This window comes from Cavenderia fasciculata (assembly GCF_000203815.1).
Source record: "Cavenderia fasciculata unplaced genomic scaffold Scf_Dfasci-F-a-11f03.f1-5, whole genome shotgun sequence".
NCBI lineage: Eukaryota > Evosea > Eumycetozoa > Acytosteliales > Cavenderiaceae > Cavenderia > Cavenderia fasciculata.
The window spans coordinates 561,142-585,723 of NW_004457718.1; the positions used below are offsets into that span (position 1 = coordinate 561,142).

Below are 24,582 nucleotides of genomic sequence, written 5' to 3' on the forward strand. Positions count from 1 at the left end.
TTCTCCAATCAATCAATCAATCAAATTCTGTTTGAGTGTTACACATACCAATAAAGAGTTAAAATTAAAGAATAAATGAATGTGAATAAAGATAAATAAAATAAATAAATAAATAATAAATAATATGAATGATGATAGTTGCTAGTACAACTAGTTTAAGAGGAATGAGAGATAATATGAGAAGAGTGTAGAATAAAGAATGATGATTAAGACCTGACCAGTGTGTCTCTTTAATAAAGTGCCTCATATCATTTTTTAATAAAGGCGAAATTTCATTGTTTGTCTGTTGTGGGTGTTGTTTCGTTTTGTTGTGATCATCGTTTTTTTTTGGTTGTTGTGGCCCCAGTTGCCCCACCCTGTGAATCTGAAGTCCTCGGTTTGTCATCGATTTGAGCATTTATTTTCTTTGGGGGTTTTGAAAATTTTACAATCACACACCCCAACAGGGGGGCACCAACCTTTGAAGGGTGTCTTTCCCAGAGGTTGCTATCTCTCTCTGAATGATTCGTTGGCCCGTTCCGGAAAAGAGACACGTCAAAGGGAAAGGGTCTATTTAATTATTACTTTCTCACCCTCTTTATTTATTTATTACTCAAGTAGCTGTATTTCTTTTCTTTAGTTTATAACCCTATACAAATATTATTTAAACTATTATTTCTACTGTGTGTTCGAACCAACCATAGTGATTTCTTCTTGAGATAGCTGTGAGAAACCATTTGTTTTTTTTAATTTTATTTTTTTTTGAATTTTTCTTGTGTGTCCGGACAGCTACTTCACTGTGAACGTTTTTAGCTCTACTGTTCATTAGTTTTGTCGACTGGTTTTTGTTGTAATAAATAATACATATTTATTTATTTATTCCTTTACTCTCTTTTTCACACATAGTAAAGTAATATAGTATCTACTTTGTATCTTTTTATATATCATTCACCATCACATCAACAATCTTTTCTTTATTTTATTTCTTTTTTATATTTTATATATTAATTAATAATTAAAAAAAACAACAATGGATAACGATAGAAGTAGATCAAGAGAGAGATCACCACACAACGGTAACAACAACGGTGGTGGTAGATCTTCAAACTCACGTGATCGTTCAAGAGAACGTTCTGGCGAGCGTTCACGTGACCGTGACCGTTCTCGTTCAGCCTCTGGAGGCGATCGTGATGACGCTTTGGCTGAAAGACGTATCTATGTCGGCAAGTTCTCAAGCCGTACTGGTGAAAAGGATCTTGAAGAAACCTTTAAAAAGTTTGGAAAGATCTTAAGTCTAGATATGAAAGCTGGTTTTGCTTTTGTTGTATGTATTCATAAAACAATATAATATAGTTAATAGTAGATAATAGTAAATAGTAATAATAGTAACAGCAGCAGTAGCAGTAATAACAGTAGAAAGAAGACACAAGTACTAGATATTAATCATATGATTTTTTTCTTTTTTATCTTAAAAGGAATTTGACAATGAAAAGAGCGCAAACCAAGCCATTGACGAGATGGATGGCAAGGAGGTAGATGGCGAGAAACTCATTGTCCAAAAGTCACATGGTGGTAGAAAGAGATCATCTGATGAATGCTATTTGTGCCGTGGTCGTGGTCACTGGGCCCGTAACTGTCCAAGAGGGTAATGTATTTCTAGAAACTTAAAAAAAAAAGAAAAAGAAATAGTCAACAAAAAGAGATCAAAGGGAGCTCGGATATATAGACCAAGGGTCCAACTACAACAACATCAACAACAACGATCGTCGCGACGATTCCAAGAGAGAGAATAGAATGATCAAGGAAACGATTCGATAGATAGAAAGCCTCCAGCCCATGTTTTTTCTTTTTTTTTTTTTACCTTTTTCCATGGAAGCCGGCTTATCAATTCAATTCAATTCAATTCCATTTACCAGCCACAACCAACAACTGCGCCATCTCAAAAAAAAAAAACCAACAAAGTAAAGAAAAGAGGTCAAAGAGTCAGTCGAGTCGGTCGGTCGGTCAACTCCCAAGGCGGAAGAAGAAAAAGAAAAAAAGAAAAGAAAGGAGCCAGTCAGCAGCGGTTGCAAGCGCCTCCAAAAGAGAGAAAGCAGAAGCAGAAGCAGAAGCAGTTCCACCCTCCCCTCCCCTCCCTTGTTTGTGTGTTTGTCGTGTCATTGTCTTGCTCAAGAGTCGAAGAGTCAAAGAGCCCCATTCACCACCAACTTCCATCCAATCCACTTTCCAAATTTGTTTGTGCGCAGGCCTGTCAGAAAAAGGAAGAGCGACCTTTCAGGATACCTCGGAGCGAGCCTCTCTAACAGTAGTAGAAGTAGTAGCGATAGTAGAGTAGAAGTAGTGCCATCCTCCTCCTCCAAGTGGTCATAGGAAGAATTCAATTCAATCAATCCAACCAACCAACCAATACTCTTTTTTATACGACCCGTAACTATACAAGTACTAATACTTTTTTAATTCTTTTTTTTTCCATTCCTTTTAGAGATAGAGATAGAGATAATAGAGGTGGAGGTAGAGGAGGAGGAAGAGACAATGACAGAACTCGTGACATTAAATGTTACAACTGCAATGGATACGGACATATTGCACGTGACTGTCGTTCGTCCTCTCGTAGAGGCGGTGACTCTTATCACCCATATCGTCGTAGATCCCCAAGCAGAGATCGTAACAGACGTTCTGATCGTGATAGAAGCAGAAGCAGAAGCGGAGGAAGACGTGAGCGTGACAGAAGCAGAAGTAGAAGTGGAGGACGTGCTAGACGTGATCGTGACAGAAGTAGAAGCAGAAGTGGAGGTAGACGTGAGCGTGACAGAAGTAGAAGTAGAAGTGGAGGTAGACGTGAGCGTGATAGAACTCCAACCAAATATTCACCAAGAAGAGAAACTAATGGTGAGAATGGTAGAGTAAGTCCACGTTAAAACTAAAAAAAAACAAAACAAATAATAATCAAACAAAACAAAACAAACATCACAACAAACAAACAAACAAACAAAACAATAATCCCCATCATTATCCCATCTATAAAAACACATTTATTTTTTTTTTTCTTCTTAAAACCAACCTATTAAAATTATAATACTATTCAACAAGTAGTATTATCATTAATCCATTAGGTTGTTATTGGCAATCTTTTATTATTATTATCCATTTTTTTCCACTATTATTTTTGTGAAAATAAATAAATAAATATCCTCATACTTTTTTTCAAAGATCATGAACATGTCAACAAATAATAATAGATAATATTCTTATCTTGTTTGTTTATTTAAACATTAATATATTATTACTCTAATACTACTACTTGCTATGCTAATGGAATTACCAAAAATCATACAATCACATATACTATCATTCTTTGCATTTGAAAATGATGTATATGATCTTTGCTCAAGAGCACATTTGGGGAATCTTTCAGATGTTTATACTCTTGCAATAGTATGTAAACATTGGTTTGATTTTGTTCAGAGCGCAGTATCGAGACGGTGTCATTTGCAAGCACAAGATAATCGCATGTCTGTGGTTCAATACCACGTCTCGTCGTCATTGCAAAAGCATATGGGAGGTAAACCTGTCAATCACTTGGTATCAGTGTTTGAAGCACCTTTTGCAATCCCAAATCTATACCAATTGGTACATATTCAATTCCCAGTGTTTAGAAATGAATCGATTGAAGAGTTTGTAGAGGTGATACCTACTATGCGTCACATTGAACAGATAACATTTACTGGTGGACTGGTAGCATTGTTGGAGAGTAATAATCAACTATCACGTGTCAAACAAATCAAGAATGCTCGCAATGACTGCATCGAGGTCAATCTTATATTATTTCTGTCACAAGGATTTGATGCTCTGTATGGATACGCCAAAGAGATGCTGCAGACAGAGTTGTTGGACAAGTTTACAGTGTCAGAGATGCTCATTGGCGATGGGTATGATGGTCAAGAGGGGATGGATCGAATCATCAACCTGATCGATCGGTTGAAACCTCTTGCACCCGTCCCTCGAGTAGAGATTAACCTTTTGGGTTCCATCACAATGGGTGCGATGCATCTGAGTTACAATGGATTACTCAAACTGTCACAATGGCTTGGTAATGTGCATATCGAACATGATAGAGTTGATCTAGAAGATATGGCTCTTTTACTGGCTACACCTACCGTCCGAGGCATACGCGCTATCATTCGATTCAAACATTACTCTAATCAAGTCGACCAGTTTACATTGGCACTTGCCAACAATCGCACACTTGTATCTCTACGTCTCATAAAAATGGCAGAGTCCAAAGATAGAGAACCTCTGGATATCGAGTTGTCACGTAAAGCACAAGACGTATTTGTCAAGGCAATGACTGCATTTGTGTCGGACAACAAGAAACTACAAAGATTGGGTATTGAAGATATCACTTGTCTTGTACCAGACGAGGCATTCCACAAGGCTATTCAATCAAGTCTATCCCTTGCTAGACTCAAAATCCGTGACAAGTTTAAACAGTTCACTGACCAACAGTTTATCAGTCTAACACAAGCCATATGTCTTAACAAGTCACTCTCTCAAGTACATCTTGCTCGTTTAGTTTCAAGTCAAGTAGAGTTGATTCCAAACACCCGTACCATCAAACTATTCAAAGTCACAACCTATGAAAATCGTAACAGAGTTATTACAATTATTTAAATCAACATATGAACCAAGAAAGAATAAAGAAGAACTCAGTTGGCCAATGACAATGAAGATCTTCTTCTCTAGATTCCCCCCTTGAACTTTAACCGTTGTCGAGTCGAGTCGCTAATCTCGGGTACATCTCACTTGAAGTGGAGGTGTCCCCAACCGCCGCACAATCAAACTGTTCAAATTAATTTTATTTGCGACCATCGAACGAAGATCATGTCACCTCTGATGGTTTAAATTATTTGAACCAGCATTTGCATACAATCTCGGGATTCGAAAACAGTGTGTATGTCCTTCCACTGACATCTACTCTAACATTTCAACACACCCCCCCCACCCTCACAATGAAGCATGATATCATCACAACCAAAAAATAGATTTAAACCATACCCCCTCCATTTTCTTTATTTGTTTGTGTGATTGAACATAAAAAGGAATTAAATTTAAAAATATCTTTCTTGTTTGAACGATTCAAGGTCAAACTCATCGAACCTACCCCCCATTATGGTCATATAGGTGCACCCCGCTAGAGTGGTTTGCAAAGAGACATTCGAGTTTTCGAATTGATCATCACCATTGTTGTTGATTAAATCTTTGTGTGAAACCACACAACCGAGGATCAAAACATTAATGTTGTTATATTTTTGGATACAAGGGAGGGAGAGAGGAGGAGGGGGTACATATATATATAATCAGAAACACAATTTTGGATTTAAAAAATCAACCATCTCAAACACACCAATGGTATTGCATTCATCCCACTGATCATACAACAGTAACAACAAGAGAGAAGAGAATGTGTTGATTTTAATTTTTAATGATTTAAATGGTTGCTTAACCATTCTAATTGAATTGTGTTTGGTAGGTGTGTGGTGTTGGTGGTGGTGGTTGACCATTGTTGATTAATCACCATAGTAGTAGTAGTAGTTAGTAGTTAGTTGGTTATCATTGGCTACTATTTTTGTATACCTTTTGTTAATCAACATCATCATCATCATAAAAACAGTAACATCAGCAACAGCAGTAGTATCAGTAATTAACAATTAATCCAGCAATTTATTAATATATTAATAATCCAATATATTAATATATACATATCATATTTAAATCTTCCATTTTTATCTTTTTCATCATCATCATCTTCCTTCCTTGTTCCACCTTCCTTCCTTCCTTGATTGATTGATTACTCTCTTCTTGCTTGTTTACCTTTTGATCATTCATTGTTTTCAATCTTTTACCCATTCACCCATCTTTATAATAATTAGTTTACTTTTTACCAGTATAGTAGTAGCAACAACAACAGGACATTAAAAGAAAATCTATATTTATAGATTTAAATACATCAAGATCTTTGTTTTTTTTTTTTTTTGTTAAATCTAATCATAAATCTAATCTTTATCAAATCTAATCTTTAATCTTTAATCTTTAATCTCCAAATCTAATTGGGTGTTTGTTGATATTTGACACAATGAACGTCGAACAACAAAACCGATTAATTTATGCTTTACTATTGTTGGCAGATTTCTCGAGTTTGATAGGATGTGCAGTTGTATTGTTGGGATTTTGGAAGTTAAAGTTGCTTCGAAATCACATCACAAAGATCATTTCTTGTTTTTGTGCAACATCATTTCTCAAAGATATCATTGCCACTTCTCTCACTCTAGAAGGAACAGCCTTTAAAACTAAAAAATGGGCTTGTTATCTTTATGCTGCTTCCATTAATTTTGGTTCATTCAGTTGTTGGATGTGGACACTATGTCTTGGTATGTGAAATAAATACACATATATATATAAATTCAATTTAAAACCATTATCATTAGTAGTAAACTAATTAAATTAAATTAAATTAAACTATTTTTAGCTCTAAGTATTTATTTATTAATTTCTCGAGTACAAATCAATCAAAGAAAATTTGAAATAATTTATATGGTTGTATCTTGGGGTTTACCAGCTATCAGGTATGTATGAAACCTACAATTCTAAATCTAAATCAATATTTTATATTTTATTAATTTATTAATTTAATTTCTATTTTTATTTAGTACAATTATAATGTTATCAACAAATATAGTATCAAATGTTGGTAGTTGGTGTTGGATTGGAACTAAATTTGTTTATTTCAGATTTGGATTATTTTATATTCCATTTTTTGTGATTTTTGGTGCTGCTGCCATTTTGGTTGGATTGACATCGCATTACACCTATGTTGTGATGCACAACTCCAAGTTTGTCCGAAACGAAAACCATCATGCCGTCTACCAATTCAAATTGGTGAACTATATCATTGTATTTTTAATTTGCTGGGTGTTTGCCGTCGTCAATCGTATTCTCAATGCTGTCAACCTTAATATCTATGCCACCAACGTTTTACACACCTATCTATCGGTATCACACGGCTTTTACGCATCACTTGTATTTATTTATAATAATCCCATCATGTGGCGATTCTTTTGCTCCAAGGTGTTGGCTGTATGTGTATTCTTTGGATTTGGCCATAAACTATACGATCACTATCGAAAGAATATAGATCACAACAATGATACATCGAATGGAAGCAAGACGGGGCAAGGAAGAAAGATCACTCTTGCCAATCGAAGAGAAAAGAAAAAGAGTTCGTCCTCTTCGTCGTCGTCAGACGGCTCTGGATCTCCTCCATTGGATTCCCAATCACCACAGAGCGACATTACATGTGTCACCAATACATTGAGTTCAGCGTGCGATGGAGAAAGTCATTCTTTGGAAATGTCTGGAATTCATTTAAATGATCAATCATCCACCGATAACCAAAATAATAATAATCTAAATAATCTTTCAACTTCCGATATTTCAACCCAAGATGAACAAACTATTCCAAGTACATCTGTATAAATAATAAATAATAATAATAATAGAATAAATCATATAATCTTAAACAATTGTAAATAAATAATTACAAACCCTTTTTCTAAAAAAAAAAACAATAATTGCTTATTTATTTGGGAATAATTTTGTTTCTTTTGGGAGAGGTACCATATTCCACAGTGTCCCACCAACCCTATTTTTTTTCCTCAGTTCTTGATAATAACCTTTTTCTGTGATTAAATCTAGTCAAATCGACGAAAAAAGTATTATTATTAATAAACTTATTGGCTGGCTCATTCTCAAAAACTCGATACTTACTTTGCAACTGACAATTGATATGATTATTGGGGTTTGGAACAAATCTAAAATTTAAATATTCTTCATTTTCAAATACTTGTTTGTGAATTTCATCTGCACCTGGATACCAAGCAATTTGGGTCATGGGAGTAGAGGGTATACTTTCAATATCTTGCTTTTCAATACAAACTTGCATAAATAGGTGGGGATAGATACCATGATCGATATATGATACCAGGCCAATTTGGTTGTTTGAAATTTTCAGTGTAGCATTTTTTGATCTCCATTCTCTTCCTTGACTAGTATATCTTTTTTGTGTTTTGGTTAGGTTAATTTAGATTGGCTAGTGTTTAGTGTTTCAAAAGTACCTACATTAGTTCTCCAAGACCATAATCTTGGTAGTCAATGATTAAAAATACCTTTCCCATTGATGATTCAAGAGGTAGTTCACCTTTTATCTTGTTAGTGTCTTGGTCATTTTGATGGTGATGGGCAAATACAATTAAATGTGGCATGGATATATGAATTCCAAAAATATTGTCGGGGGTGGTGGTGATGCTACCAAGAGATGAAGGAAAATGATAAAAAGTTGGAATGAGCTGGAAATAACTCAAATGCTTGAGGTTTTCCAGGTGCTCGATGTTTCTTCCTAGAGGATGAGGATAAGTAAAGGAGAAGATTAAAACTTTTAAACTAGTTGGAAGTGACATTGGCTCGATATTGCTTTGAAATGAATCACCAAACTCTAAAAACAATAGAGAGGGAGGAAGCATATCTTTTTCAATGGGTTGATTAAATCTTCCTAATAATTTTAAGACTGTGATGGTTGGTGGTAGCATTCCTCGAATGTCGCTGTTGACTTGGCTATCGATGGTTAGATTGGTAATATAATGAGGGAATTGACAAGTGATGGGAATATTCAAATAGTAGCCCATTGACATTTGTCGTTCATTTTTGATTCTTTGGTGATATAAAATCGCCTGTAGAGAACCCCTTTCAACGGGATCAGCCATCAACAACCAATTTACAAAATCAATAAGTTCTTGTGAATACCTTTTTGGTGATATTTTAACTATATTTTTCTCTAAAAATAATTTACGGAAATGAACATCACTAGGATGGCTTGATTGAAGTTGGGTTAATAAATAATTATTGTTTTTTTTACATTCTCATACCATGTTAATAATTTATGAATGGTTGATCCAATTGAATACATGTCACATGGTTTTCCATATTGTTTATGAATAGTTTCCTTTAACACAAAATTAATTTTAGATTGAATGATTGGAATGATAATTAATAAATTTCTCTTACTGGTGATAAATATCCAAGTGTTCCTCTCGTCAATTCAGCTATCCTTGTGAGTTCTGGTGTTATCACTACAGATGGCTCATCATCATCGTCGTAACAGTCTATTTGTTGGTCTACTCTTTTGCTGTTCAAAGTACAAGTAATATTTTCGTCTTGCTTCTCTTGATCCAACTTTTCTTGTCCTGTTTTTTTTTCTTGGATGAGTCGATCAATAAACTTACAACATCCCAAATCACCGAGTACCAACCCTCCATTTCTGTCAATAAAAATATTCAAAGGTTTAATATCCAGATGCACTATATTTTTGGACTCGAGTACTTCCAAAATCTTGAGTAACTGTGAAATAATTGTCCAGATAACCTTTTCTTCAACCCACAAATAATTTTTTGGAAATGATCGGTTATTTCTTAAGATGAATTTGTTAACTTTATATGAAATTATTTTCCTTTTCATCAATTGGTACATACAAAGCAACAACACGGTCATACAATCCATTTAAATCTCCATTCAAACAGTATTCAAACAATATCTTTATCTTTTTCTCGTTTGTTATCTCTTCGTGATAGACGTATTCTACAAAGTTATGATGCCCTTCTAACAACTTCATTGCCTTGATTTCATTAAAGGCACTTTCATACAATCTTAAAGATAGAGAATAATCAACCTCTTTGAGGACATACTATAGTTGGAAAAAATTTAGTTGAAATAGCCAATCACAGGATCCTGTGGACCATAAGATATTAAATTAAATTTACTTACCAAATTACATAAATCCTCTGTTATGACCAAAGATACTTTGTTTGATGAATCTTGAAAGTAAAACAATCGGTAGTAGGATTTTTGGTCCAATACAATAGGGTTGTAAAAATGATCCTTTGCGATTGTGGTGGCAGGTGTTTGGGAATCACCGTCACACTCGGCGTCCCGAATGACTAGATCACATTCTTGGAGTTTGTCAAAAAAGAAATAGTTTATGGTTCTGGGGGCTGAGTTGTCCAGCGTGATGAGACCAACGGCAATGGTGTTTGCATTTGGTCCATACACCATCCTTTCTCTTTCATGAGTGTCCAATTTAAAATGAATCGATTGACAGATCCCTCCAAGTGCATCTTGGTAATGAATGACAACGAGTATATTTGATGCGGTTTTGTTCAAAATCTGGAAAGGCTTTCTCTCTCCTTGCATAATTTTTGACCAAATGGAGACGGATACTTGAAATAGGGATTGATGGCTGTTCTCCACACAAAAAGATGATTTGTTTCCAAACTTTGGTCGAACCAAATCCAAAAGTTGAATAGGTCCAACCATAAAAACTTTGAGGGATTCCAACCCAATAATGTCCAATGGTATTTCACACGATACTTCTCGGAATCTTGTCGATAGTAGTCTTTGTTGTGGAGACTGTTCGCGATTATAATATATCCCAAGAGTGGCCAATGATGATGGGAGTTGATTTTCTTCTAGACTCTGACTGAAATGTGTACAAAGCTCCAAGTATTGTAGGTTGGGTGGAAGTATTTTAGAGGTTAGATCCATACTATACTTTGAATCAAAAGCCAGTGAAACAAGAGATCCTGGTAATGACCCAAGTTCAAGGTGGGTATTGAAGCTCTTTCCAAACTGGAGTTCCTGTAGAGTCGAGGGCAAGGTTGATGGAGGGATCCGACAATTAAATGAGAAACCAAGCTCCAACGACTCCAAATATTTAGGTAGCACCATACTAAACATTCCTTCTATCGCTTGATACAAAGGTTGGTTGAATGAATATCCAAATTTTAGTTCTTTGATTGAGTCTGGTAGAGACCCTGCGGTGAATGGTTGATTAAAGTCTGATCCAAGATGAAGAGTTAGTAACTGCGTCGGCAACACCCCATTTAGAGGCTGATTAAACCACTTTCCAAATGACAATTGAGTTAGAGTGTGAGGTAGAGAGCCCTTTGCTATTCGCTCATTAAACTCTGACCCTAAATGCAACCACGTGAGTGATCTTGACAACGTTGTTGATAGAATTGGTTGAATCTGATGGGTGATGTTTACGACCTGTACTTCATCTTCCCATTCCATCTCATCAGGGATTAAACCAATCATTCTTTCTGTGTTGTTGTTCAAATGTATGAAAAGATCAATGATCATGTGAATATGATTGATCATATTTCGTTTGTCGGTCGGTTCAAAAAAAATATTTTAAAAAAAAGATTGTTTGATTTATTTATTATTTTTTTTAAATTGGTTTCATTACAAAGTTGAATAAACTATTTACAAATCTAGTTTTGTTGGCGTCCCAACTCTCAACCCAATCCTTGTCAGTGGCAGGAGAGACTCTGAATAGACTAGTTTTAGTAGAGCCGACGGCGATTGGACGGTACCCCACCATCTCTACCACCTCTGATGTAACAGGAAGATATACTCTTTCTCCAATCCGTCCTGGTGCATACACCATTACCACTGCTCTTGGCCATCAACACACCAATACTGGGTACCGTCCAATCGCCAGGATTGTCTGGGGTGAGAGTGAACAACAACATGAATTTAAAACAAAACTATACTATACGATATCGATATCGTACAGCACAACAAACAACCAAACAAACAATCAATCAATCAAACAACAAGCCAAGGTATTGAATTTAATTGAATCTACAGATAGATCCATTTTATTTTATTTACACTTTGTTTCACACCATTAACTGATTCCTCCCTCCAAAATCTACTTCAAATGTGTACGTATGAATAATCATATGAATTGAAATCAAGTGCTGTGTTAAAATATTTTATTCCCTTGTAATCAAAATAGTGGACTAGGGGGGTCAAAAAGGATGGTGGTATCATTCTTTCGATGCCCACTCCAACCAGATAGTACGATATTGTCAAAATACCTATTGTCATTGTATTCCACTCCACATAATTATTCATTTAATATTAGAGTAATAATAATAATGTATTATGATGCAGAAATCAAAAGAATTCATCTCTTTGGGGTAATACCGAATCCTTAAAAATAATAATAATAATAACTATATTGAGTACTTGTTCTTGTTATAAATAAACATATATATCTTAATTTTAATTCATTGTTGTGTTGATGGTGGTTTGGTTATAAACAACTATCATTCATAATTAAATCACCATCATTGTATTGATGATGACAAACAATTGATTGGTCATTAAAAAGGAGTGGTCGTGACGACGATATAATCACTGGTGTTTTTTGAGGTGTGCGATTACGTCCAGCACTACTACTACTACTGGAAGTTGGGATTTTGGATTTACTTGCTGGTGATTGCAACGAGGAGGACGACGACGTTTGTGATTCTTTGTTGGAGGGTTGTTGTTGTTTGATTGTGATTGTTTTGACAGTTGTAGGTGGCTTGGTCGTTGATTTGGGAGAAGCCAATTTCTTTTTAATGAGACCGTTGGCCGAGAGGTTGTGGGTGCTGCTACTGGGTGCGGCTGCAATCACAACCACCTTTTTCTTGCCGCTGCTGGCAGCAGTAGCTGAAGCGGTGGTACCCGTATGGTTGATCATATGGTTGGTCAAAGGTGACAATGGTGCGCGTACAGACGTTGGTTGTGGTTTGGGTGTTACCACTGTTGCTGTAGTCTTTTTAATGGCCGATGACTTGGCCGACGACGACGAGGTTGCCTTGTACGGAGACTGCATCAATTCCTGTTGTTTAATGGCCGCTATTCTTGGTGTCTTTGGTGTTGATGGTGTTGATGGTTTGGGTGGTTGTTGTTGTTGACTATTCACAGATGATGCAATGGTTTGTTTGCCATTTGGTGTTTTTGGTAAAGATGTTGAAAAAGATGACGTTGATGATGAACTAGACGAACTAGTGGATGAAGTTGAAAAGGATGAGAATTTTACAGATGATGATGATGATGATGATGATGAAGATGAAGAAGATGACGTTGAATTTGAAGGAATAGATGGAACTGGTTTGGAAGAGGAAACACTACTAATACCGCTACTAGTACTTGAAGAAGAAGAGGAAGAAGGATTTGATTTAGTACTATCACTCTTCCCCATGGCCTTTCTTATTTTCTCTGATTCCTTGATACGCTTTTCATGATCCTGTTGTTGTTGCATCAACTCTAAATAATTGAATCCTTCATAGTTGAATGGTTCCCCATGCGTCTGTTGCCACTCGACAAGTTCATTTTTTAATTTCTCTTCTACCATTGGTAATTTTTGGAATTCTTTTCGTAACTAAACAAACAAACAAAATATAATTAATAAAACATCATTATTGTATATTATTATATGTTTATGGTTACCTTTTCCTCTTGGAATCTTGAACGATCAAACTTTTTACTTAATAAACGTTCCTTGTCCCCGAGTACATTTTGTTCGTAATTAATCTTTTGGTTTCTGATAGTTTCTCTCTTTTCAATCAATGAAAACATTGGTATGGATAATTGGTAGAGTTCAGATGTGCGTTGGTGTTCGTTTTCGAGTGCGTCCAACATTTCCTCTGACACTTCTGGGAACCCGACGGCATCGATAAACTCATCGACCTTTTCGGGTGGCCAACGAATCATCGCGTACATTTCCCCAAGTTTCTCTCTTGCATTATTTATAAATCTTCCTAATCCCAATCTTCTAATATCTTCAACTCTTGTTAATTCTTCTTGGCACTAAACAAAATGAATAAATAAAAATAAATTAATATGTATATTCAATATTATCATTTCATTTTGCTTACAGCTTCAATAACATCAAGACCAAGACCAGCAGTTTTACCAAAGAAAGATTCACGTTCATCCTCTGGTATGGACAACTTGTCCCACAAAGCAGTTATCTTTTTTGCATAGTCTGATACCAATGCTTCATTCTCCTTTCTGATGATTGCCAACTTGACAATCTTTTGATCCAATGCTACAACAGTGCTGGTGCTCAATGATAATGGTGATACGATATCAATCATGACTGCACCTGCACCTTCACTACCACCACTACTATTGTTGTATTCAGTCAATGCCATCTTTGTAATTGCCTTTTCAAATTCAGTCTCTGGTGCAATTCTCAATTCAGTCCACAACTCTACAATTTGAATTGATAAATCTCTAACTTTTATAAATGATTCATTCTAAACATAAACATAAAATAATAAATATTAAATATTAATTTTGATTCCAGGTTATTTGTTTCAATGAACATACTCTTTGTTGTTGAAGTTTCTTTACTTTCTTTTGAAGTGATGATATCTTTTCCATTGAATAATCGTTGCCATTGATTTCACTCTCATTGACTCGGCTGGCATTGACAACATCTTTGATTTCCAAATCCCTTGAATACTCTTCAATCTTTGATTCCAAGTCTTCAATAATCACTGCTCTATCTTCGGTTCTCTAAAGAGTATAGGAATGGTTAATATATTCAACAAATAATAGTATTATTATTAATATTTACATACCTTTTTCAATAAACCAAGTTGAGTTTGGATAAAAGATACACGTTGTAATAGGGTCATTGCTTGTAATGGTTTGTTCAAATCTTTGACAGTCTCACCCAACTCTGTCGACATTGAACATATAGTCTCTAATCCACCTATTATATCTTTGATTACATCATCTTTATATTTCTCTTCTCTCTTTAACAATGATTGATAAAGTAATATGACCTGACTTGATAATCTACAGATTCAAATGATTAGTATTGTACAAACTATCTAATTACTAACTAATTAATTAATTACAATACATACTGTTCAAAATGCTCTTTTCTATATGGTTGTTCAGCTCCTAATTCATCCCATATCTTTACTGTTCTCTTTAACAAGTCTTTGATTCCGTCTTCCATTACTTGATTTTAGAATCATTAAAATTGATTATATAATAATTATATTAAATTAAATTTGTTCAGAAGTTGTCTCTCTTTTTCTCTCTATACTCTATACTCTATCTATCTTATTCTAAATCTATCTATCTTATAAATATATATACGTGTAAAGTAAGTAAATAAGGTAGTATGATTTAAATTTGAAAAAGTACCGGCAAAAACACCATCATTGCAAAAGAGCGCCAACTCGAGTTGAAGATGAAAATTTGAAAAACATAAATTAAAATGAACTTCCACACCTTTGTATCATTTGAGTTTCGCGAAAGAGATAATATAATATATTATATTTATTTATTTATTTATTTATTAATATATTTATAAAGTTATGAAAGTATGTTAAAGAACACATGTGTTATGTATTGATGTTATATAGAGTACTAATTGATCGTGTTATATGTATATAGGTAGCAATAGAGGGATGTTGTCATGGAGAGATTGAAACTATTTATAATTCATTGGTGCATATAGAGAATACTACCAATACAAAGATTGATTTGTTGATTTGTTGTGGAGACTATGAAGCTATTAGAAATCAACATGATTTGTTGTCGTTGGCTGTACCCGACAAGTACAGAGCTCTGGGGTGCTTCCATCACTACTATAGTGGACGTTTGGTGGCACCGATACTGACTCTGGTGATTGGTGGCAACCACGAGAGCTCCAGTTACTTTTCAGAGCTAGAGAATGGTGGCTGGTTGTGTCACAATATCTACTATATGGGTCGTGCAAGTGTCGTCAGTGTGGGTGGACTGCGTATAGCCGGTGTATCGGGTATCTACAAAGATCACGACTACCAAAAAGGACATTTTGAACAACAACCACTCAACTCTAGTACAATGCGATCAATCTATCATATTAGAGAGATTGATGTACTCAAAATGCTAGATATCGCCTCTCTACCATCTACACAGCGTATCGACATTGCATTCTCACATGACTGGCCTCAAGGAATCATAAACTATGGTGATAAACAGAGATTGTATAGAATGAAGAAACATCTTGCACAGGATGGTGATCTACTTGGTAGTCCTCCAAACATGCAGATACTCAAAACACTGTGTCCTCGGTATTGGTTCTCTGCACATCTTCATGTTAAATGGGGTGCTGTATATCCTCATCCAAATGGTCCGACCACTGAAACAAGTGAACCTAAAACAACCAAGTTTCTTGCTTTGGACAAGGTGTTACCAGACAGAGATTTTCTTCAAATTTTAGATATTGACCCATCAACAACAACAACAACAACAACAACAAGCCAACAATCATCACCATCCTCTTCACCAAAACTTGTATATGATGCACAATGGTTATGTATATTAAACAAAACAAAATTAATTACAGCCAATCATAACAATCATTTCCCAACTCCACTTGACAAGAATTCTTTTAAAAAGTATGTTTGTTTTTATTTATTTGTTTGTTTGTATACATACATATATGACCCGTTTGATTCAATATTTATTGACCCTCTATTTTTTAATTAATTTTATTTTAGACTTTGTACAAAAGAAGAAATAGAACATATTAAACTTAGATTTAAAACAATTTATAAATTAAAGAATCAATTGGATGATGGAGTGGATTTGTCAACGATAAAGGATGAAGATGCAATGGAAATAAGTCAATCGAATTTTGTGGCCAATACATTGGCATTTGATCCAAGCAATCCAAACAATCCATTACCATTTTTAGCACCTCGGTTCCCTAATCCTCAACCGATTGTATTGAGTCACCTTATTGCAATTGTTTGTGGTAATGATCCAATCGATGCATCAACATTATCCAAATTAAATGTTGAAACTTTTTCTCAATCAAATTTAATATCAACCATTAATAATAATAATAATAATAATAATAATAATATTAATAATAATAATAATAATAATGCAGATGAAGAAACAAGTCAAGCAACCAAAATGCAAAGAATATCAATGGATCAAACATCTAAAAAGTTTAAAGACGAATCTGAAATTGATTTGGATGATCTTTAATAATAAATGGGATTAAAGATTCTATTAAATATTAAAAAACTATGTAATTGGTTCATGAAACATGACCATCATAACACATTGCGATGTAAATTTATTAAATAATCCAAATGAATTTATAGTGAAATTAATTATAATATATACAAAATTATTGGTACAAGTTCGATGGACCATTAAATGATGAAAGTAAATCTACCATTTTCTCTATTGTTTCTACGCTGCATATTCTGGAATACTTTGGAGCAACTTCCATGATCACAGACTTGGTGATAGGGGACCCATTAATAACATGAGGGTGTGCGGCATTGAGACGAAGATCCTTTAATCTGATGACTGCTCGTAAGACCCTATCATCAAGTCCGAATTGAGCCTTTGATGTATCCCAAGAGGTGATGTTGGCTCTTTCCAACTCTGCAAAGGTGTGTGATTTGATTTTCATATCCTTACAGACTGCCTTTTCCAATTGAATTGCCAATTCTCCAAGAATCAATTCATTCTCAATATTGATTCTTTCATTGGTGAGGTATTGATTGTAATCCTCGAGCTTTTGAGTCTTTGAGGTAAGTCCATTCACCATACTCAAAAGAGTATCGTACTTGGTTTCCATATTCTTTTGTTGCGTTACATTCTCTACTTTCATCTCATCTATCGTCACCTCCAGCTCTACAATTTTCTTTCCTTGTTCTGATATAGTGTTTCTTTGCTCAACGATTTTCTTGCCTTGTGCAACGATTGATTTGCCTTGATCGGTGACCATCACCTCCAGCTCTACAATTTTCTTTCCTTGTTCTGATATAGTGTTTCTTTGCTCAATGGTTGTCTTGCCTTGCGCAACGATTTTCTTGCCTTGTGCAACGATTGATTTGCCTTGATCGGTGACCATCACCTCCAGCTCTACAATTTTCTTTCCTTGTTCTGATAAAGTGTTTCTTTGCCCAACGATTGTGTTTTCCTGCTCTAAAGTTTTAACCTCCAACATGCCAACCTTGACAACTGTGGCCATGTTTACTTGATGAGCCGGGGACTGAATATGTTGTTGGATGGGAGGAGGTTGTGTATTCTCTGTTGGTGTATATTCTGTTGTTGGTTGCGAGTCAACTTGTGACAGAGCACGTCCGTGACTTGATTTTTTGACCATTGCGATACTGGGTAGTATAGTAGTAGTAGTAGTAGCGATATAGTATTTGTTTACGCAAAGATTCTGTCTTTTATTTCTATAACATGTTATTCTGGGTATTTTTAATAAGTGAAAGAATAAAAAACTCTGATAATATTAGCAGAGGGGAAATAAAATTAAAATAAAATTAAGTTAATATTAAAGCTACAAATTTGAGCATTTGCCCATATTTCCAATGACCTTTATTTCATACATTCTGTAAAGAATGAATAAAAGGTAGGTTTTTACCTTAATAGTATGATGTTGTACTAATAGACTGTCTATTCATTTTGCAGAGGAGTGATTGAATATAGCAACGTTGGTAATCTATTGGACAATGTACCTGTAGTCAAGACCGATGGCGATGAAGTGTTTGAATCGTTATTTGACAAACAGGGTATCAAGATTGAAAGAATCGTATCGAATGGACAATGCTCACCCGACGACTTTTGGTATGACCAAGAACAAGAGGAATGGGTGTTTTTGATCAAAGGAAGTGCTTCATTGGAGATCAAAGATGACAAGACACCCACCTCGACAAGAATGATTGACCTCGTTCCAGGATCATATGTGCAAATACCTGCTCATTTAAAACATCGTGTTGCAAAGACCGATACAACTCAACAAACTATTTGGTTGGCTTTATTCTTTCCATCTTCTAAATTAAATTAAAATCTATCTACAATTTATTATTTATTATTTATTATTTATTATTTATTAAATCAATCAATCGAGCGGTGCTATCACATATGGTGGTGGTGATATGTAAAACTATATTTAGTCATAGTTATTATCAGCTGGTCCAACCGACACAACGCAAGAGCATTGTGTTGAGCTAGATCCGATGGTTAAGGTGTTGGTTCTGTCTGTCTCTTTTTTTTTTTTTTTTTTTTTTTTCAAACCGTTGGATTGGAGACAGAGGCAGGGAGGTCATTGGGAACTCATCTGATCGTGTTCCGTTTAAACACAACATAGATTCCGAGGAGGAAGGAAAGACAGTCAACACAACAACAGACCTATGATACGAATGATTCTCTTTTAGTTTTACTACACATCCTTTATAATTATATATATATATATATATATTACTATTGTACAAATACTATATCACTATTACTCGTTGTTTATATAATATTCACATTACTGTTTCATTTTACAGTTACAAGCCTCTTTGTATAATTACCTAGATATATATATATTTATAATATAAAACAACAACAACAATAATGGAATCTACAACACAACCAGAACCAGAATCGACTGTTGCACCAACCACTGTTGAAGAGCAAGTCAACACTGAATCTGCTCCAGAGACAACCACCGTTCCAGAGACAGAGACAACTACCTCTGTTCCAGAGACAACCACCACTGCTCCAGAGACAACTACGACTGTCCCAGAGACTACTGTTGCAACAACAGTGGTTGGGGAGGATGTTGTCGCAGCTGAACCAGTTGAACCAGTCGTGGTGACAGCTGCCACCACCCTAGCTCCAGAAGAGGAACAACAAACAGTCATTACAACACCAACCATTGTTGTAGTTGCTCAAGAGTTTTTGGATGTTCCAGCTTTGAGAGCCCCAGCTGGAGCTGAGGTCTCAGAGATCAAGACACCAACATCGTCATCAACCACTACTACTACGACTACTACAGTAGTGGAAAGAACACCAATTAATTGTGAAACTGGAGTAGATTACCAAGAGACATTTGATCATCCAAACTTCCATATGGCCGGTTGGTTGTGGACACATGCAGTATGCAGACGTCTCTACATGCTCATCGAGAAGAAGATCAATAGCAACTGGACACCCAAGACCAACAAAGAGGTCAAAGAAGTCGTCCGTGCCATTCGAGCCTGCGACCAATGGCTCAAGAGTCACCACCTCCACGAAGACGATATTGTATGGCCATGGTTGGCAGCTCTCAAACCAGAGACCAAGGACATTCTCGATGGTGCCATGACCGAGCAACACCACGGTTGGGAAGACCTCTCTAAAGAGTTGCAAGACACTCTCACAGAGTTGGACACTGATAATACGCTGACTGCCGACTCTGACACCTTTGCACCGCTACTTGCGCGTTTGCAAGATGTACATTATCGAATTGTCGTGTCGGTCATGTCGCACTTTGTCGACGAAGAGAAACTCCTTATCCCACTTTGCCTGACACTTGACAAATCGGAACAAATTAAAACAGGTGATCTTATCCACAAGCGCGTCAAGAGTGAGCCAATGGCCAAGTTTGGGTTCTGCGGTATGATCGATCTCGCCAAGAACGACAAGGTCGTTGGCAAATCAATCAACAAGTCTATCCCAGGTCTCATCAGAAAATTGTTGCCTGCACTTTGGAATAAATCAGAATATAAATGGTTCATTACTGCTTTGGAAGTTGTACAATAAATAAATAAATAATAAATAATCTTTTGTAATTACAATTTAAAGAAAATCAATAAAAATTTAATACGCTTAGAGATCGCATGTGGGAAATATTCTAATTTTAATGATTAATAAATCAAAATTAACACTCGCTCTAGTGTTCATTATTATTGAATCAACCAACTTTATTATTCATCTACTACTACTGCTACTCTTCATTATTATCTCTAAGGAATCTCCTACTTTTATGGAACAGACTTCAGAGGTCTCCTCTGAAAAACCTAAAAAGTCTTTCAAATGTATTGTGCACTTTGGTAGTGACAACGTCGACGAGATTTGAACCATATTCCACATGGGCCAAAATATCCTCAAGCTTGGGTATAACTAGAGGTGGATTAAAAGAAAAGATGACATGACAGTCGAACATTTATTTGGTCCCTATGAACCAGGCAAATATACATTTGGTCAACACTGTATGTGATTATAGAATGATGTGATATTTATTTATTTTTTTACTTTATCCAGTCTATATTTAGTTTGTTCCAGTCAACACCAACTGTTCCTGAATTATCAAAGCACCAGGTATTGGATATCAATCATTCTCTCGTTAAAAGAAGATTTAAATCAAAGTTTAAAAAGATCAATAAGAAATAAAACTTTTATTATACTCTTGTTTACTACTATTTCAATTCTCTTCAGAAATAGCCAAACAATAAAATATAAAACGAGATGTCTTCAAAAGAGAGAGAGAGAGAGAGAGAGATAATGACATTATGTCTTTTGTGTCCATTTTCCACTTTTTAACAGCATCTTTGTTATGTGTATATTTTTTGACAATGAGAGTTCTAACAATATATTTGAAGTATTGAACGATTGAAATATTATACCTGGGGTTCTATTTACGAAAATTAGAAAATATATCGGTATATTCAATTCATGTATTTTATTTTTATTTTTTATTATTATATTCGCTCATTCAGGAAAACGCAAGGGAAAACGATAAAAAGAACACTTAGTCGCCTTCTTCACATTTTATTTCAAACTAAACTTTTATCTATCTTTTTATTTATTTATGTATCTGTTTTTAAGAGATAGAAAATATAAATAATTTATTATTATAATCCATGATAATCAATTACAACAACAACAACAACAATAACAATAACAATAATAATAATAGTAATAATAGTATTGATACAATAAACACAGATAAAAATGATTACAACTACAACTCTTCTACTTCTTAATAGTTAATAGTTTTTGATAGTTTAATAATAATTAATTCAACCACTAGTTGGTTCACAATAATTATTACTTCCTGTTTGAACTGAAATGAAATGTGGAGAGTAGATCAAGTAGTCATAGTAGTAGTAGTACATCATGAATCCTAAATGAACGTTCCTTGACTTGACCACCGATGCCGAAAAATGTCTACCATCGATCTATCTCTCTCTCCTCTCGTAGTGCATACATGCACTTTTGGTCTACTTCTGTTATTCTCAATCACCACGTCCTTCCTTCCTTCCTTCCTTCATTCCTTCATTCCTTCCGTCCTTCTTCTCGAAAGTTATACTTTTTTGACAACAGCTAATAATAATGCGTCAGTCCTGCAACAATCATCATCTAGTTAATTGAAAATGTCAATCAATGTCATCCAATAACTACCAGAGGATGAATTAGCAAGTCAAAAAGAATATTATTATTATTATGATTATCTCTTTGTTCCACCAACAAAACACCTCTCTTCACCAACAACAAACAACAACAAACAACAACAACATATAATAACAATAATACAAACAAAAAAAGATGATAGTGACAACAAAAAGTAAAAGAAGAAGGAATGAATGATTATAAAACATAACAACTTTTTACAGTTAATCGTCATCGCAAACTCGGTCACCTACTCGCTTCTCTTTTATAATTAATTTATTAATTCATTCAGTGAGAACAACTTAACTCAAAAGTTGAGAGTTTTCATTCCGATCCATCGATGGGATTGTTGACAATGACAATTCATTGTGTTAACACAACAACAACTCTTCATTCATTCATTCCATTTACAACAATTGGCTGTGAGTGGAAAATGATGGTTTCAACACACGCTGTTGCGGTTTAGAGAGGGTTTTAAATCTAATCAAAATGACGATTTTAAAAGTGAGAGAAGCACAATCAATGCACACTTTAAACAAAAAGTTAGTGTTTACAATGCAACAATAATAGAACACACCAACCACTACTTTTTACTTTTTTTTTTTTTTTACCACCATACTCTTCACACACAATTCCAACAATGAATGCCCTCTCAGTCTCACTGCTGTGACGATCACATTGCAATTCAACAGTCCATCCATCCATCCATGGTCAACTCTCTCTCCCTTCCCTCCCTTCTTCTTCTTATAGATGGCTGTGTCATATGACTTTTGACCAGCAGCACACACAGCTTACTTTGTGTATCCAAATGTGCATTCATTGACGTCTACGGTGCCAATATATACTTTATATGTATGCTTGTGTTAAAGATTCATAGTCATATGATTGACGCCAACCAACACACTGCAATCAGTTTCTGTGTGAAGTAGTAGCTACAGCTACAGAAGCTACCAAACCAACTGATTGATTCAACTCTACCTGCTGATACCGTCAATAAACCCAATGCTCGACGATGATGATGATGATGATCTCCCTCCTTTCTTCATCTGGGAGGTCGAATACGGCATACAATCTCTGTTGCAGAGGTAGGGTATCCAACAAGCTGGTGGTACTACCTTTTCATCAACTACATATTTATAGGAATAAGTTGTTGTGCAATCTGCTTTTTTTTTAATGATTTAATATCTAATTTATATATTATAAATCAACCAAAAAAATTAAACAACTAGTTTTTTTTTTTTTCTTCTCCAACGTGTAGTTCAACAACTAACATTGTTGTAGTAATAATAATAGAGTTGAAAACTAATAACACTCAACATATAAAATAACAAATAATAGTAAATATTTATATTAAGGAGTAGTATTTATAAAAAAAAAGGTATGTTCACAGAGATAGATAAATTTCCAAATCAATCAACTAATCCCCCTCTCTTTTTATCTCTCCCTTCAAACATTATATAATATATAATAGTCATTTTTTTTTATAGAGAAACTTTCTAAAGAGCATAATATTAAAATATTAATCAAAAACAAAAAAAGGTACCATTTTGGAAATCAACAAATTTTTTTGGATCAACAAGATAGATTATTGGAGACCAATACTTATATACATTCCATTCCATACCACCTACCCCCCCCCCCCCCCCTATTTATTTTCTCTTTATTTAGCTCAAAACTCAATATTTTTCGAATTTAAGATTGAGATTTTAAAACAACACAATTTGTAAATAGGTAAGATTATCATTAATATCGATATGGAGAGAAATGAATCACAAAAGTCAAAGATCAAAATTATTAATAATTTAAATTTAATTTTATTTATTTTAGGATTTAATTTATTTTTTTATATATATTTATATAGGATATGATAAGGATGAATAATATACAACTTCCTTTTATAAAGGGAGTTGTATTATTATTAATACTTTCATTACTATGGAACGATCGTTGGATCAATGCGCAGACGGGGTCGACAATGTTGGATGCCAATCATTTAGGGATGATATGTCAATATTGTAATCCCAACAAAACCTATCTTGATTTTTCATCGATTGCACCCGATGCATTTGACCTATCGACGCGACATACACTACAATGGGCAGATCGATTGCCTCGGGTCACCGTCTCGGTGTCCAGCGAGGGCAATCCCGCAATTATTGGCGAGACACAGTCGTACGAGGAGCTGGTGGACAACAACAGCCCGTCGGCAGTCTCCTTTTTCAACGCAACTGGCAAGCAGGACATCAAGTCACTGATGCACTACTCGTGCGGAAACACACCGTCCATAGTGACCATGCAGTTTGACAATGCCACCATGAACTTTTTCTTGATTGTCTTTGGCGTAGGCGCAGACACCTCGGTCGTCGTAGACAGTTACGACCCGTTTGGCTACCCCATCAACATGCAAACGTGGAAAACAATCGACAGCGGTATACTCCACAGTCACCCCAAACAGCTCGAAGACCAGCAGAAAAAGAT

General features: G+C 35.1%; 11 protein-coding genes across 11 annotated transcripts; 8 read left to right on the top strand and 3 right to left on the bottom strand.

The window, feature by feature from the left end:
* Window positions 1-1,009: 1,009 nt before the first annotated feature.
* Window positions 1,010-2,897, top strand: DFA_00198 (RNA-binding region RNP-1 domain-containing protein; the record flags this gene model as incomplete). Its single annotated transcript, XM_004357857.1, has 3 exons — window positions 1,010-1,303; window positions 1,455-1,624; window positions 2,462-2,897. 3 exons carry the CDS (start codon window positions 1,010-1,012, stop codon window positions 2,895-2,897), a joined length of 900 nt encoding a protein of 299 aa, XP_004357914.1.
* A 394-nt stretch (window positions 2,898-3,291) lies between these two features.
* DFA_00199 (uncharacterized protein) lies at window positions 3,292-4,650 on the top strand (the record flags this gene model as incomplete). The annotated part of the gene is made up of 3 exons (XM_004357858.1): window positions 3,292-3,414; window positions 3,445-3,908; window positions 4,095-4,650. The coding sequence occupies 3 exons, from the start codon at window positions 3,292-3,294 to the stop codon at window positions 4,648-4,650; spliced, it is 1,143 nt and encodes a 380-aa protein (XP_004357915.1).
* Window positions 4,651-6,112: 1,462 nt separating this feature from the next.
* Window positions 6,113-7,512, top strand: carB (G-protein-coupled receptor; the record flags this gene model as incomplete). Its single annotated transcript, XM_004357859.1, has 3 exons — window positions 6,113-6,407; window positions 6,506-6,602; window positions 6,687-7,512. The coding sequence occupies 3 exons, from the start codon at window positions 6,113-6,115 to the stop codon at window positions 7,510-7,512; spliced, it is 1,218 nt and encodes a 405-aa protein (XP_004357916.1).
* Window positions 7,513-8,392: 880 nt separating this feature from the next.
* Window positions 8,393-11,181, bottom strand: DFA_00201 (uncharacterized protein; the record flags this gene model as incomplete). Its single annotated transcript, XM_004357860.1, has 7 exons — window positions 8,393-8,431; window positions 8,469-8,864; window positions 8,948-9,034; window positions 9,097-9,349; window positions 9,561-9,772; window positions 9,853-10,304; window positions 10,815-11,181. The coding sequence occupies 7 exons, from the start codon at window positions 11,179-11,181 to the stop codon at window positions 8,393-8,395; spliced, it is 1,806 nt and encodes a 601-aa protein (XP_004357917.1).
* Window positions 11,182-12,058: 877 nt separating this feature from the next.
* On the bottom strand, window positions 12,059-14,896 carry DFA_00202 (uncharacterized protein; the record flags this gene model as incomplete). Its single annotated transcript, XM_004357861.1, has 7 exons — window positions 12,059-12,084; window positions 12,220-13,186; window positions 13,372-13,731; window positions 13,800-14,183; window positions 14,257-14,445; window positions 14,511-14,730; window positions 14,802-14,896. 7 exons carry the CDS (start codon window positions 14,894-14,896, stop codon window positions 12,059-12,061), a joined length of 2,241 nt encoding a protein of 746 aa, XP_004357918.1.
* A 364-nt stretch (window positions 14,897-15,260) lies between these two features.
* Window positions 15,261-16,926, top strand: DFA_00203 (Debranching enzyme; the record flags this gene model as incomplete). Its single annotated transcript, XM_004357862.1, has 3 exons — window positions 15,261-15,266; window positions 15,340-16,328; window positions 16,431-16,926. 3 exons carry the CDS (start codon window positions 15,261-15,263, stop codon window positions 16,924-16,926), a joined length of 1,491 nt encoding a protein of 496 aa, XP_004357919.1.
* A 145-nt stretch (window positions 16,927-17,071) lies between these two features.
* DFA_00204 (uncharacterized protein) lies at window positions 17,072-18,061 on the bottom strand (the record flags this gene model as incomplete). The annotated part of the gene is made up of 1 exon (XM_004357863.1): window positions 17,072-18,061. The coding sequence occupies one exon, from the start codon at window positions 18,059-18,061 to the stop codon at window positions 17,072-17,074; it is 990 nt and encodes a 329-aa protein (XP_004357920.1).
* Window positions 18,062-18,305: 244 nt separating this feature from the next.
* DFA_00205 (uncharacterized protein) lies at window positions 18,306-18,751 on the top strand (the record flags this gene model as incomplete). The annotated part of the gene is made up of 2 exons (XM_004357864.1): window positions 18,306-18,316; window positions 18,376-18,751. The coding sequence occupies 2 exons, from the start codon at window positions 18,306-18,308 to the stop codon at window positions 18,749-18,751; spliced, it is 387 nt and encodes a 128-aa protein (XP_004357921.1).
* Window positions 18,752-19,305: 554 nt separating this feature from the next.
* Window positions 19,306-20,475, top strand: DFA_00206 (uncharacterized protein; the record flags this gene model as incomplete). The annotated part of the gene is made up of 1 exon (XM_004357865.1): window positions 19,306-20,475. One exon carries the CDS (start codon window positions 19,306-19,308, stop codon window positions 20,473-20,475), a length of 1,170 nt encoding a protein of 389 aa, XP_004357922.1.
* A 388-nt stretch (window positions 20,476-20,863) lies between these two features.
* DFA_00207 (uncharacterized protein) lies at window positions 20,864-23,938 on the top strand (the record flags this gene model as incomplete). Its single annotated transcript, XM_004357866.1, has 3 exons — window positions 20,864-20,924; window positions 23,773-23,827; window positions 23,932-23,938. 3 exons carry the CDS (start codon window positions 20,864-20,866, stop codon window positions 23,936-23,938), a joined length of 123 nt encoding a protein of 40 aa, XP_004357923.1.
* Window positions 23,939-24,198: 260 nt separating this feature from the next.
* On the top strand, window positions 24,199-24,408 carry DFA_00208 (uncharacterized protein; the record flags this gene model as incomplete). Its single annotated transcript, XM_004357867.1, has 1 exon — window positions 24,199-24,408. The coding sequence occupies one exon, from the start codon at window positions 24,199-24,201 to the stop codon at window positions 24,406-24,408; it is 210 nt and encodes a 69-aa protein (XP_004357924.1).
* Window positions 24,409-24,582: the final 174 nt, after the last annotated feature.